The sequence below is a fragment of the Grampus griseus genome (genome assembly GCF_964374135.1).
Source record: "Grampus griseus genome assembly, chromosome: 20".
Lineage (NCBI taxonomy): Eukaryota > Metazoa > Chordata > Mammalia > Artiodactyla > Delphinidae > Grampus > Grampus griseus.
This window is the reverse complement of record NC_139014.1, coordinates 12,508,188-12,521,563: the sequence shown is the minus strand read 5'-3', so window position 1 is coordinate 12,521,563 and position 13,376 is coordinate 12,508,188. Positions and strand designations below refer to the sequence as shown.

Here is a 13,376-nt window from a genome sequence, read left to right as displayed (position 1 = left end):
CAAAGTGACATTATGACAGTGTTTCAGTAGCCTGATGAGCATACAGTGCCTGCCTTAGTCATTCTCAGCCCACTCTCAACCCTTCCTACGTGGAGAGGTTTGTGGAGAATAACACAGAGAGGGGAATAACAAGCAACCTCTGGGATGTGATTCTTAAGTGAAGCCCCTGGAAAGCTGCCCTCCAAAGAACAGAAAGGAGACCTAGGCTGATCCAGAGCTACCTAGGGATACTGGACACCAGGAGGTGAGGGATGCTCAACCAGCCTTCTCAGTTGAGCTCCACCTCAACCTACAGACAATGCAATGACTCACAGAGGCTTAGTCAGATGCCCAAAGTTAATCTGCAGCCAAGCCAGGATGCTGTTCCAACAGCATGAGGTGTCCTCCAACAACTCTAACCAAGGCTTGGCGCACTACTTTAACAAATAATGGCGTAAGTATACAAGCCAGTCACAAATAAAAGCGGTCAAATAATCGTCATTCCCAAAATACTAAAATCACTTTAAAAATTATTTATACGGACTTCCCTGGTGGTCCAGCGGTTAAGACTCTGCTCTACCAATGCAGGGGGCCCAGGTTCCATCCCTGGTCAGGGAACTAGATCCTGCATGCCGCAACTAAAAGATCCTGTGTGCCCGCAACTAAAAGATCCTGCATACCGCAACAAAGATCTCGCACCTGGCAACAAAGATCCTGCGTGCCACAACTGAGACCAAGAAATAAATAAATAAATATTTAAAAATTTTATTTATAAAAGTAAAGCTCTTCCCATTAGAGATACACAGGAAAAGAAACCCTAAACATTGAATGTCTGGTTACTAGGAACCCACAGATGTTATAAAGAACTAGATATTTTTCAAAACTGTGACTAACAGATAAATTTGCATCAATGAGAAAATGAACACTCTGAAAGACAACTTTTAAGAGAGAACAAAATAAAAGATCAATGGAAAATAAAGTATAACTTTCAGAGGTGGGGCCGGAGTAGGGGTTAAAGTTGGACCACCTCATTAGGACAAGGACACGCTCTGGACTGGGCAATCCCAGAAGGATCTCCCCAGACCTCTGCAAAAGTCCTAAGCCAGAAGAACCACTAGGAGACTGGCCCTCCTCCAGCCTAAGGCACGAGGCCATAGGAGCCAGGATCTGTGCACCTGCTCTGTGGGAGAAGTGAAGACATATTTGCAGGGGTGTAGGCAAGACTAGATCCACCTTGTCTAGCATGGAGCAACACTGAAGAAAAGAAAACTGCATGGTCTGACTTGCTCCTGGAACAGGTCTACAGAAGTTACCCTGCAGCATGACAACCGTTATATGATCAATGCACATCATCAAGGACATTTTTATTCAACTACAGGAAATTCTGTCCACATGTATCCAGGCTTCCCCTGACCCCCTCCATGTATCAATCAACTTTAACTTTAAAAAACATATATACAAAACCAAAAAGCCCACTTAGGATGGTCCACCATCAATATAAACAAGAAGACAAGTGCAGGGAATTGTAGAATCAAAGAGTGAATTTAATTTTATTTATAACTGTTCTAAACTGTTTCCTTTGGTGCAATATCTATCAAACACAAACCTTGCAGCCTACAAACAAATTCACCAACAGACACTTGAGTCCTTATCAGGTTCCTGGCACTACTCAAGGTCACAGGCCACAGTCCCGGTAAGTGTACAACCTGAGGATGAATGAGCCCAGCCCACAGAACACTTGAGTGCCAAGGTACAGGATATGAGCAGTGTTTAAAACACATGTGGGCAAGTCCAGAAGGAGACTAGGCAAAATGGGAACACAAGACTCAAGGAGGAACCAGAATGGACAGTTTACATTTAAACCACATCTTCCTCCACCCAGCTCAAACAGCTGTAAAACTGATGCTCATAAACCTAACATCCTCCAAAAGTTTAGAAGTGGCAAAAACATAGTATTTTTAATACATCACTTATGCACTCAAAATGCTATTACAGTCTGAAAAAGACCAGAAAAACACAACAGTCTCCAACCTACTTGTTTAGGGTTTTCTGTATCCCATCTGTTCAAGAGTCAAAAGATGAGTTTCATACTGCCGATTACTGGTGACTAAATACTATGAGAAAATGGCATCTGACAGCAGTCTTTCACAGTGTGGTTGTAGTGACACTAATTCACACTCCCTCACACCATCAGTTCGTTTTCCAGGAGAACCAAGACCACAGAAAACTGGAACAACTCCACTAAGACAACTCAATGTTCTTCTCATTAACCGTAAATGCTTGTGAAGTAATTTGACCAACCTAACTAAAGCCACTGGATATGCCTGAGCGCACATATTCCAAGGGGGAGAACATCAGGCTACTCCCCAAAGTACTAAGGCCAATCTCCTTACAACCCAGGTTAAGATTTAGGATTGCTTCCTGTGAGCATCCTTGCAAAGCTGCAAAGAGAAAGATTCTATGCCAGGCCTCTCCACCTCAGGCTTCGTTTCAGAAAGGCACCTGCCACTGAATTAGAAACAAACGCTTTGGTACTTTAAAGGTTTTAAATAGGTACCATTTGTAAGTTATTAAAATTCACCATCTATGGGGTTAAGAATAACATCCCACTGTTACTGACTGCTAAGATCACTGTGCTCCAGGGGTCTCCACCGTCCTACCACTGATGCTTGGGGCAGGATCATCCTGCTGTGTATCGCATTATTTTTGGCAGCATCCCTGGCCCCAGCCCACTAGAGGCCAGTTGCACCCCCTCCCAATCGTACCAACCTAACATGTCTCCAGAGATTGCTGAATATTCTGGGGAAGGGAAGGGTACCCCAATGAGAACCACTGTTGTACTCTGATACCTTTCACTGGATAAGATAAGATACAGAAGCACTCTGCAAATGACAAACGGCAGCAAAAGCCAAATAATGTCTAAAATCCCTATGGAATTCTCAGCAGGGCACCAAACATATACTCCAGAAACTGAGGCATGCTAGGAAAGGAAGCTTCCTACGAGGTACTTTCTAATCTCCCTGCAGCCACGTCCGGGGATGATGGCAGTAACACTTTGTCATGGTGCTCAAGCTGCTTCAAATCAAAGACATGGCAATGTGTGCCGCCTTCAACGTGCCCTGGTGTACTGTGTTTCATTAGCAAATTCAAAAAATCCTCATTATAAAAAAAAAAAAAAAAAAAAAAAATCCTCATTATAAGCTAAGACCAGGGATTTCCCTGGTGGCATAGTGGTTAAGAATCCGCCTGCCGGGCTTCCCTGGTGGCGCAGTTGTTGAGAGTCAGCCTGCCGATGCAGGGGACGCGGGTTCGTGCCCCGGTCCGGGAAGATCCCACATGCCGCGGAGCGGCTGGGCCCGTGAGCCATGGCCGCTGAGCCTGCGCGTCCGGAGCCTGTGCTCCGCAGCGGGAGAGGCCACAACAGTGAGGAGAGGCCCGCGTATCGCAAAAAAAAAAAAAGAATCCGCCTGCCAATGCAGGGAACACGGTCTTCGAGCCCTGGTCTGGGAAGATCCCACATGCTGCGGAACAACTAAGCCCATGCACCACAACTACAGAGCCTGTGCTCTAGAGCCCGTGAGGCACAACTACTGAGCCCGTGTGCCATAACTACTGAGCCCACACGCCTAGAGCTGGTGCTCCACAACAAGAGAAGCCACTGTAACGAGAAGTCCGCGCACTGCAACGAAGAGTAGCATCCGCTCGCCGCAACGAGAGAAAGCTTGCGCACAGCAACGAAGACCCAACGCAGCCAAAAATAAATTTATTTTTTTAAAAAAAACTAGGACCAGAAGTGTGGGAGCTGACTTACTGTATTATCATTAAGATATTGTAAACTCTCCAAAACCCAGACATAAAAGAAAACATGAGCTACACAAAAATGTTAAACAGATAAGAATACTATCCAAAATGCTAATTGCTTTGGCTAAAAGCTTCCTTATTTTAGAAATCCTCTTTTCTTCATTTAAAACACAAAAAAACCTTTCTCCTCAGCAAAGCAAGAATCGTTGAATTTTCAGTGGAAAAACTTGCTACTGTTACTGAGGCTGCTGCCTCGTCTTGTGGAATATTTCCACCAATTATGCATGAAGCTATGCTGTGCTTCTGCAACTGTGTATCTAGATGAGACCTGCTGATGAACAGGGTACCATAAATGGGGGAGCCACACCTGACTAGAATCATGACACTAAATGATCAACATTTGAGAATATTCAAGTAACAGTAATGTCCTAAATCAGCAGCCAACAGGCACATGTATGTTATTTTTTTTTAAGATTTTTTTTGACGTGGACCATTTTTAAAGTCTATATTGAATGTTACAATATTGCTTCTGTTTTATGTCTTGGTTTTTTGGCCCTGAGGCATGTGGGATCTTAGCTCCCTGATCAAGGATTGAACCTGCACCCCCCTCGTTAGAAGGTGAAGTCTTAAACCACTGGACTGCAGGGAAGTCCCTGCACATGTATATTATATATGTACCAAGTGATGATGGATCTGTGCCATTACCAGGGGGTACAAAAACGTGTAGGACCTGGTCCCCACCTTGGAGGACCAGCAGGGGAGAAAGTCAAACAAGAAGACAAGTTCCAGCACAAGGTGATGAGGAGGGAACGTTCTGCCTCACCCAGCTTGACAGAGGAAAGTGTTGCTTACAGGCTAGTCCCAAGAATGGGCTCCATGACCTATCCCTCCTAGGGGGTCCACAGCACTTTGAATGTCTGAAAAGCACACGGCTGACATTCGAGGGCTGCAGGGGAGCCCAGCTTCAGGTCCTCACTGCCTCTAAGAAAGAGACCATGGCCCAAGTTTCAAAAGTATATGGGGGAACTTCCCTGGTGGCACAGTGGTTAAGAATCCACCTGCCAATGCAGGGGACACGGGTTCAAGTCCTGGTCCAGGAAGATCCCACATGCCACGGAGCAACTAAGCCCGTGTGCCACAACTACTGAGGCTGCGCTCTAGCGCCCACATGTTGCAACTACTGACGCCCACGCGCCTCGAGCCCATGCCCCGCAACAAGAGAAGCCACTGCAATGAGAAGCTCGCGCACCGCAACGAACAGTAGCCCCTGCTCGCCGCAACTAGAGAAAGCTTGCGCACAGCAACGAAGACCCAACGCCAACAAACATACATACATACATACGTACATACATAAATAAAAAAATTTTAAAAAGTAAACGTGGTTTGTGGGACTTCCCTGGTGGCGCAGTGGATTAAGACTCTGCTCTCCCAATGCAGGGGGCCCGGGTTCGACCCTTGGTCAGGGAACTAGATCCCACATGCATGCCACAACTAAGAGTTTGCATGCTGCAACTAAGGAGCCCGCCTGCCACAACTAAGGAGCCGGCAAGCCGCAACTAAGGAGCCCACCTGCCACAAGTAACACCTGGCGCAACAAAATAAATAAATGAGAAATAATTTCTTTAAAAAAGTGTATGCGGGGGCTTCCCTGGTGGCTCAGTGGTTGAGAGTCCGCCTGCCGATGCGGGGCACACGGGTTCGTGCCCCAGTCCGGGAGGATCCCACATGCCGCGGAGCAGCTGGGCCCGTGAGCCATGGCCGCTGAGCCTGCACGTCCGGAGCCTGTGCTCCGCAGTGGGAAAGGCCACAGCAGTGAGAGGCCCGCATACCGCAAAAAAAAAAAAGTGTATGCGGTTCATTACACTTCAATAAAAAGGCAATTTTAAAAAGAAAAACAGTATACTGTAAATTGCAAAGTTCTTCGACTGGACAGAGAAGCCATCCTTCATTTACAAAATGAGTTTGGCCAATGGCATTAATGAACAAGAATCCTCCAAATCAGGCGGCAAACAGGACATGACTTTTAACCAGTTCCTTTTCCTGACTTTGCCCCCAAGGCAGAGGCACTTTTCCTTTCCCCCTGAAACTGGGAAGGTTTGTGGTGAAGCCGACATACTGGAGTGGAGGAGAACCAGAACAGAGGCTCTGGGAGAGAGGGCACCCCCAGACAGACCTCTCGTAGCCTGGCGTGCTGGACGACACCATCCTCGTCCCATGGCCTGGCTTTATCCTCAGGTCCTGGCAGCGAAAAGACAACTTTTCCCAGCTGAAGAAATTTCAAACTTTGCTCACTGTTCCCAGAGGCTCTTGATCAATTTACTGCACACACGTGTGCATGTGTGTGGAGCTATGAGCAAGTTGGAGAGTGCTGGCCCCTTGAGGACGTTTTCACCCCCATGTCATATTTTCTGTCACGTTAGATCTCCATAGGCCCCTCCACACCAGGACACTGTGATAGATAAAATACAAACAGCCCCCCCTAACAAGGGCAAGGGCACAGGCATGGTGCTAACCGTGCCACACAATGTCAGTTATTATCCCTGTTAAAAGTAAGAGAACTAAAACTCAGGTTAAGCGGCAGGGCTGGAATTTGACTCCAGTCCGTCCAGCCCCAAAGCCCATCCTTGCCTTCTCCTGATACAGTTAGCTGGCACACAAATGACCACTACAGGTGACAGGTCCCACCATGTACGCTTGTTTTCAAATTCTGTTAAAAATTAAAATTATTTAAAATCTAACCATCTTAAACTATTCCTTAAGTAAACATTAAAATGAATAGACTGAGCTTTACCACTAGAAGAACTACTAAACACCAGGTAAAGTGCAAGTAAGCTGGTTACTGGGTTATTTTTAACTTAGTCAAGTAACAATTATGCTAAAATAGCTGCACTGTGTTCCCAATGTCTACAAATCAGTGATAATAAAAATGTATTTCAATTTGCCAAATGAATATATATTGTAGCTTTTTAAAAAAATACATAGTGGTCATTAAAAGCAATTAATTTGTAAACTGAGCACTTTCCGAAGTGTAAAGCACCTCCGCTGCTCTGCTATGGATCTGCCATTACGTGTCGCCCACTTCTGGGTCCTGGACTCCAGCCATCCTAGACCCCAGATCTTAGCTCTGCCTACAGCTGGTCAGTCTCAGGTCATAAAATGAAGGTGTTTCAGCCAACCCTGCAGCCCTGAAACAAAAAAACACGCCAGACCTCACTAGTGGCTCTGCTTAGGTCTTCTCAGAAGACAACTTCGGGACTTCCCTGGTGGCACAGTGGTTAAGAATCCGCCTGGCAACGTAGGGGACACAGGTTCAAGCCCTGGTCCGGGAAGATCCCACATGCCATGGAGCAACTAAGCCCGTGCACCACAACTACTGAGCTCATGTGCCACAACTACTGAAGCCCATGAGCCTAGAGCCCGTGCTCCACAAGAGAAGCCACCACAATGAGAAGCCCGCACACCACAACAAAGAGTAGCCCCCGCTCTCCAAAACTAGAGGAAGTCCGCGCACAGCAACAAAGACCCAACGCAGCGTTAAATAAATAAAAGAAGACACCCTCGTTTTGGTGGGAATGCAAACTGGTACAGCCACTATGGAGCACAGTATGGAGGTTCCTTAAAAAACTGAAAATAGAGCTACCATATGAGCTAGCAATCCCACTCCTGGGCATATATCCTGAGAAAACCATAATTCGAAAAGATACATGCACCACAGTGTTCACTGCAGCACTATTCACAATAGCCAGGACATGGAAGCAACCTAAATGTCCGTCAACATAGGAATGGTTAAAGAAGATGTGGTACATATATACAATGGAATATTAATCAGCCATAAAAGAAGAACAAAATAATGCCATTTGCAGCAACATGGATGGACCTAGAGATTCTCATACTGAGCGAAGTAAGTCAGACAGAGAAAGACAAATATCATATGATATTGCTTATATGTAGAATCTAAAAAAAGGCTACAAATGAACTTATCTACAAAACCTAAATAGAGTTACAGATGTAGAAAATAAACTTATGCTTATGGTGGGGGTGTGTAAAGGTAGGGGAGGGATAAATTGGAAGACTGGGATTGACACATACACACTACTATATATAAAACAGATAACTAATAAGGACCTACTGTATAGCACAAGAAACTCTTACTCAATACTCTGTAATGGCCTATATTAGGAAAAGAATTTAAGAAAGAGTGGATATATGTAATTGTGTAACAGGTTCACTTTACTGCAACTAACAAAACATTGTAAATCAATTATACTCCAATAAAAATTTTTAAAAAAGAAGACACCCTCATTTTATCATCTCCTACTGGGAACTCTAACCTCCACACCTCATCTGTGTCCATTCTTTGGGCCTCAGCTACATCTCTCAGTGGTTCCCCCACCCACTGCACCCTGGTGATCCACATGGTTTCTACTCCTTCTAACCCTAATATCGCCTCTGCCCTCCTTAGAATATCCACACACACCCCCTCACAAACACTTCTTACACCCCCACTCCCTCCTCTCTCTCTTCACCCCGGAGTCCCACACCCCATCTCCTTCCTCATCCTCCAAAACATCCTAATCACCAAGCCCATGGCTTCCCATGGAGGGTGACACTGCAGGTCACTGTCCTTTTCCTGAGGCTCTCCTCTCTTGGCACTCCCCTTCTTATTTCCTTCTTCCTGGTACTGGTATTCTCTGGGAAACTTGGTTCTGCCCAATCCCTTTTATCTAAGCAGGACCGAGTCACTGTGAGATCCTTCAGTTCTCTTCTTGGAGTCTTCACCTGCGAAGCTCCAGAAGCCACTGTCTGCTCAGCTTTCTCCTGTCCTCACCTTAGAGGATGCTACCTGTGATTTAGTGAGGAAGTCTTCAAGTGTGACATTACCAAACTTCATCTGCAAGATAAAACATGCCACATAAGAAAGAGGAGGTTTGCTGTATCACCAACCCATAGGCAGTTAATTCAGCATAGAAACAGGGTCACTTTCTAAATAAACACAACTGCAGTTCTGCATGTTAAATATCTTTGGGCAATAGGAAATTCAACTTGTTCTATTTATGCTTGGCTATTAGATATTTAGGATCTTACTGATCGAAAAATACATCAAATTCACTTCACATTTCAAAGTATAAACAACTGTTAAAGAGTTGTTTATTTTTATTTATAAATTATGCTTAGTTTGCTACCATGGCCACAAGAAGAGCAACAGCAGCAAAACCAGACATTCCTGCCCAACAGATCTTCCTGAAACACTTTACTGCTCACTCAGGCGCCAGACCAGGTCCTTAGACAAACAAGGACCCTGTCCTCAAAGAGAACATTCTTCATTCTCTCGTTGACCACTGTGAAAATGCTCCCCCACCAGGCCCAGGCAAACATCATGCTCCACAAACCTGTCCCCAAAGTCCTTTCCAGCCTGAATTCTATCTCTCCAGTGCCAGGATGCTGGCCCAGCCACACCTGCAAGGTCACTCTACCTGCCCACTTCAGGAGCCCGGCCCAGGTGGCCCAGGGCTCCCCCACCTAGACCACTCCACAGACCACCTCCCCCCCAAGTCCCAATAACACCTGAACCTCCAACAAGTCAGACGCTCCTGGGGAGGAAAAAGTTGCATCTCTGTACACACAGCCCTGCATACTTGGCCAAAAACCAAGGATTTTTGGAAATCACTTGTTTTCTGGAAAACCACACACTATGGCACTCTTGTACATATTCAGCTCAAACCCCCGCCCCCGCAACATACACACTCACGTACGGGTCCTCACTAGGCATGGAACTTACCAACCACCATGGAGAAGGTGCTTGTACTCAGATCTTACCCAAACCATTTAAAATACTCACGACACCAACATACAGGATCACACTCCTCATTTTCCTCTATTCCTCCCAAATTAATACTTTAGTATTTTAATAAAATAGTGAACCATACTTTAAGCCTAAAGTGTTTATATACTCTTCCAAGTTCTCTGTATATAAACTTTTAATACTAACTACAAAATTTAAGTTCATTTTAAAATTGGAATAAAGTCATTTTTATTCAAATAAGAGAGCAACCATAGGCTGTCATATTTTTAAAACTCCTCAGTGATTTTTCAATTCAGTAAGCAAGTATGAAACAAACAGTAAGAATACTTATTAACCTCTGGGCACTTCCCTGGTGGTCCAGTGGTTAAAACTCTGCACTTCCACTGCAGGAGGCGTGGGTACAACCCCTGGTCAGGGAACTAAGATCCTGCATGCATTAGGCGTGGCCAAAAAGAAAAAAAATTTCAACCTCTGCGTAATCACTCTAAGTTACATTTGCTTTTAAACTTTCACAATTTAATTTTTTTAATGTTAAAAAGAACTTGGAACATAAAACTGAGATTAATTTCAAGAAAAAGATTTTTAAAACAATTTCTCTGCATTTAGCTAGCACCAATCGTCTTTACACAGTTTTTTTCCTATAACCTGTATCTATGATCACCCTACACCAACTTGGAAACAATGCCTTACAAAAAGGGAGGTGCTGCAAAATCCTAACAGTTATCCACTCATCTCACACTGTAAAACTGCCAAAACCCCTTCCATGAAAAAAACCACTCCCCTCTGTCAGTATGGGCAGAGGTTCCCAGGCCCAGAAGTCCAGGGCTGGTGGTAGGCTTGGTGGTCCACTGTACACTAGCTGGAGATGAAGGCCAGAGACCCCGCATCTACCCATCACCTTTTTTTGTTTTGTTTTGTTTTTTGTTGTTGTTGGTTTTCTTTTTTTGGTCCCTGCCACGTGGCACGTGGGATCTTAGCTCCCCAGGATGAAACCCGCACCCCCTGCATTGGAAGCGTGGAGTCTTAACCCCTGGACTACCAGGGAAGTCCCCCCATCGCCCTTCTTACTCATCTCCTCTGAAAGCCTCACTCCACTCCTCAAAAGTCTGAATTCTGCTCCCTCGCAGAAAAATCAATTTATTTCCATGTTTGGTATGTCAACGCAAATGGTTTTGGCTGAATGGTAATAACAGAATTTTCTTTAAAAACCTCAAAGTCCTCAGAGTAAAAATATAATGCCCTTTGCTGTGATGCCAAGTTATTTGTAAACAACAAACCATCAAATTAAAAAGCTGCCATCAGGTCCCTACTATCGATTTTATGCAATCTATAGTACAAATACACACAAACAGCATTCTAGTTTGAAAAATAACCATCCCATCAAGATTTAAGGAACTAGCTGGTGCAGCTTTCCAGGCTAAACAGTAACACAGCACCCACATACAAAAGTGAAGAAATAAAGAAAAGCAAGAGCTCTTATCACCATCTCCAACAACTGAAAGCAGTCAAAAATTCCAGTTTATGGAGAAAGGTTCTACTTGGAATAATCTAGAAAGCCCCTGAGGAATAACTAGCATTTCCTAGAGAGCAAATTTGTTTTTCAAGCAGACTAAATGATAACTTCACAAAACCACAGAACCAAGCTGAACTGCTTTGTAGCAGGACTGACAGTTCCTCAAGAAGCTCACTTAATTATACTCTATAACACGTTATAAAAATTTCTAAATAATTGATTTTTTAAAAAGTATGTTGAAAGTATCTAGTTTTCCAACATTTTAAGGTTCAGAGCACAGATTTAAAAATCCATCATGCTTCAAGGGCTTTCAATTTTTAGGCTACAAAAAGCACAATGAGAAAAAGAAGTCCTTTCAGCTTAAAAAACACACGCTTGAAATAATACACTACTGAAAACGTGTAAAACAAAAAGAAAGTGACAGATAACCCAACGGCAGTTAAGAAGACACAGATTTTTGTTTTGAGCAGTTCCACCAACCAGAGTTTTACATTTCTATTCCATACTACCTACATGCTAGTTACGAAAATTATATGCGAACTCCCAGAACACACAGAGTACCCCAGAAAACCTCAGCCCACGTGGACAGCTGCCTGAGCCTCCAGCTTTGGATAGGTGAGGATGGGGGTCCCGAGCAGGAATTGTAGTCTGTGTTCCGGTCGTGGGTACGGTGGATGAGGTCGGGACATTGGGGTCATGGACTGGGATCCGGTCGGGATGATGGGATCTGGGTCTGGTTCTGGCCGTAGAAAGAACGAACCCAGATGTCGGGATCTAGGTCCTGGTTGGGAAGATGGACAAGGGCTTGGGGTCGGAATGGGGCTCCGAGTCTGGGTCCTGACTGTGTCCTACTCGTGTATAGGTCCAGGCGGGGATCGCTGGCCGGGGACTGGGTCCTGTAGGTGGGGGCAGCAGATCCCGGGGGGTGGTCAGGACCCAAATCTGGGTCCTCCTGGTCGTGGGTGGGGGTAGGGGGGTCGTGGATCGCGAGTCGGTGGTCCGGGTCGGGGTAGAGGTCGTGGTCTGGGTTCCGGTCCCGCCGGCCAGGCCGCACCCCCGTCCGCCCGCCCCCCCCGGCCCGGGCCCCACTCACACGCGCGGCAGCTGCAGTGGCGGCGCCCCGCGCCTTTGGAACACGCCGTCCACGAACACGCCATTCTTGCCGAGGCAGCGCAGGTAGAAGTCGCCGCCCGCGTCGGGCCCGGGCTGCGCCGACGGCTCCGGGGCCGCCCCGCCATGGCCGCCGCCGCCCGGGGGCGTGAAGATCTCGAGGTGGCGCCGCGAGATGAAGCTCGAGTGGCCCATGCTCACGTCCACCGAGCCCTGCGACGAGTTGCGCCCGATGGTCACCGAGCGCTTCTTCATCAGGTACTCGAACTCGCGGCCCTCGAGGCGCGCCACGGCCCAGCCGCCCGGCGGGGATCCGCCGCCCGCGCCCCCGCCGCCCCCGGCGCCGCCGCCCGCGGGAGGCCCGCCCGCGCCCGGGAGCGCCGCGGCCGCCGCCATGGGCCTGCGAGGGCCCGGGCCGCCTTCCGCCGCCGCCACGGAGCTGAGGGCCGAGCGAGGCCGCCGGCCGGCGAGCGACGAGCGGCGGCGAGGGGCGGGACACGCGCGGCGCGCCGCGGGCCGGCGCCGGGCCCGTGACTGACGGCGGCACCCGCCTATAGCGGCGGTGCACGGCAGTGGGGCTACCAGAGGCTGGTCAATGGAGAGGCACGCCGGCCGTGCGCCCGCACGTCGGCCGCGGCGCCCGACGCAGGCGCGGCTTCTGGCGGCCTGGAAAACGCGGTACGGAGCAGGGCGGCCTTGGAGCCGCCGAGCCGACGCACGGAGCCGCGCAGAGCGGGGAACCAGGACGGGGCGGGGGCGGGGGCCGGGCCGGGGTCAAGGTCGGCGGGGGCAGGGGGCGGGGGCCCGCACACTCCGCACCGGCCCCGTGGTTTGCCGCTGCCGTCACGCGCGCATCCTCAAGCGTGGCCGGAGCCTGCCTCGTGTTACCAGCCGAAATCCACGCGTTTCCACGGTTGCAATGGCTGTGAGACCCCACCGCGAGTGTCTGCGGGCTGGCGAGGAGGGAGAGAAGAGTGGGGAGAGTCCGTGAGGAGGGTCCACGAGGCAGGGGGAGGGTCCTCCGGGAGGAGAGTGGGGAGGGCCCGCTGGGAGGGTCCAGGGGAGCGTGGGGAGGGGACGAGGGGAGGGGCGCAGGAGCGCGGGTCAGCGTCCCGACGCCGTGGGCCTGGAGTGAGCGGGAAGCTTCGAAGGCCGCAGGCAGGTCGGGCT

At 48.1% G+C, this 13,376-nt stretch overlaps 1 protein-coding gene across 2 annotated transcripts in view; it reads right to left on the bottom strand.

The window, feature by feature from the left end:
- The window catches only part of FOXK2 (forkhead box K2), a gene marked incomplete at its 5' end in the record, with an annotated part of 70,772 nt that extends 58,170 nt beyond the window's left edge, over positions 1-12,602 (bottom strand). For both annotated transcript variants that reach the window (XM_082678091.1, XM_082678092.1), the window contains one exon: positions 12,190-12,602. In XM_082678091.1, the coding sequence (XP_082534217.1) occupies positions 12,190-12,602 (413 nt within the window). The remainder of the gene's footprint in view (positions 1-12,189) is intronic.
- Positions 12,603-13,376: the final 774 nt, after the last annotated feature.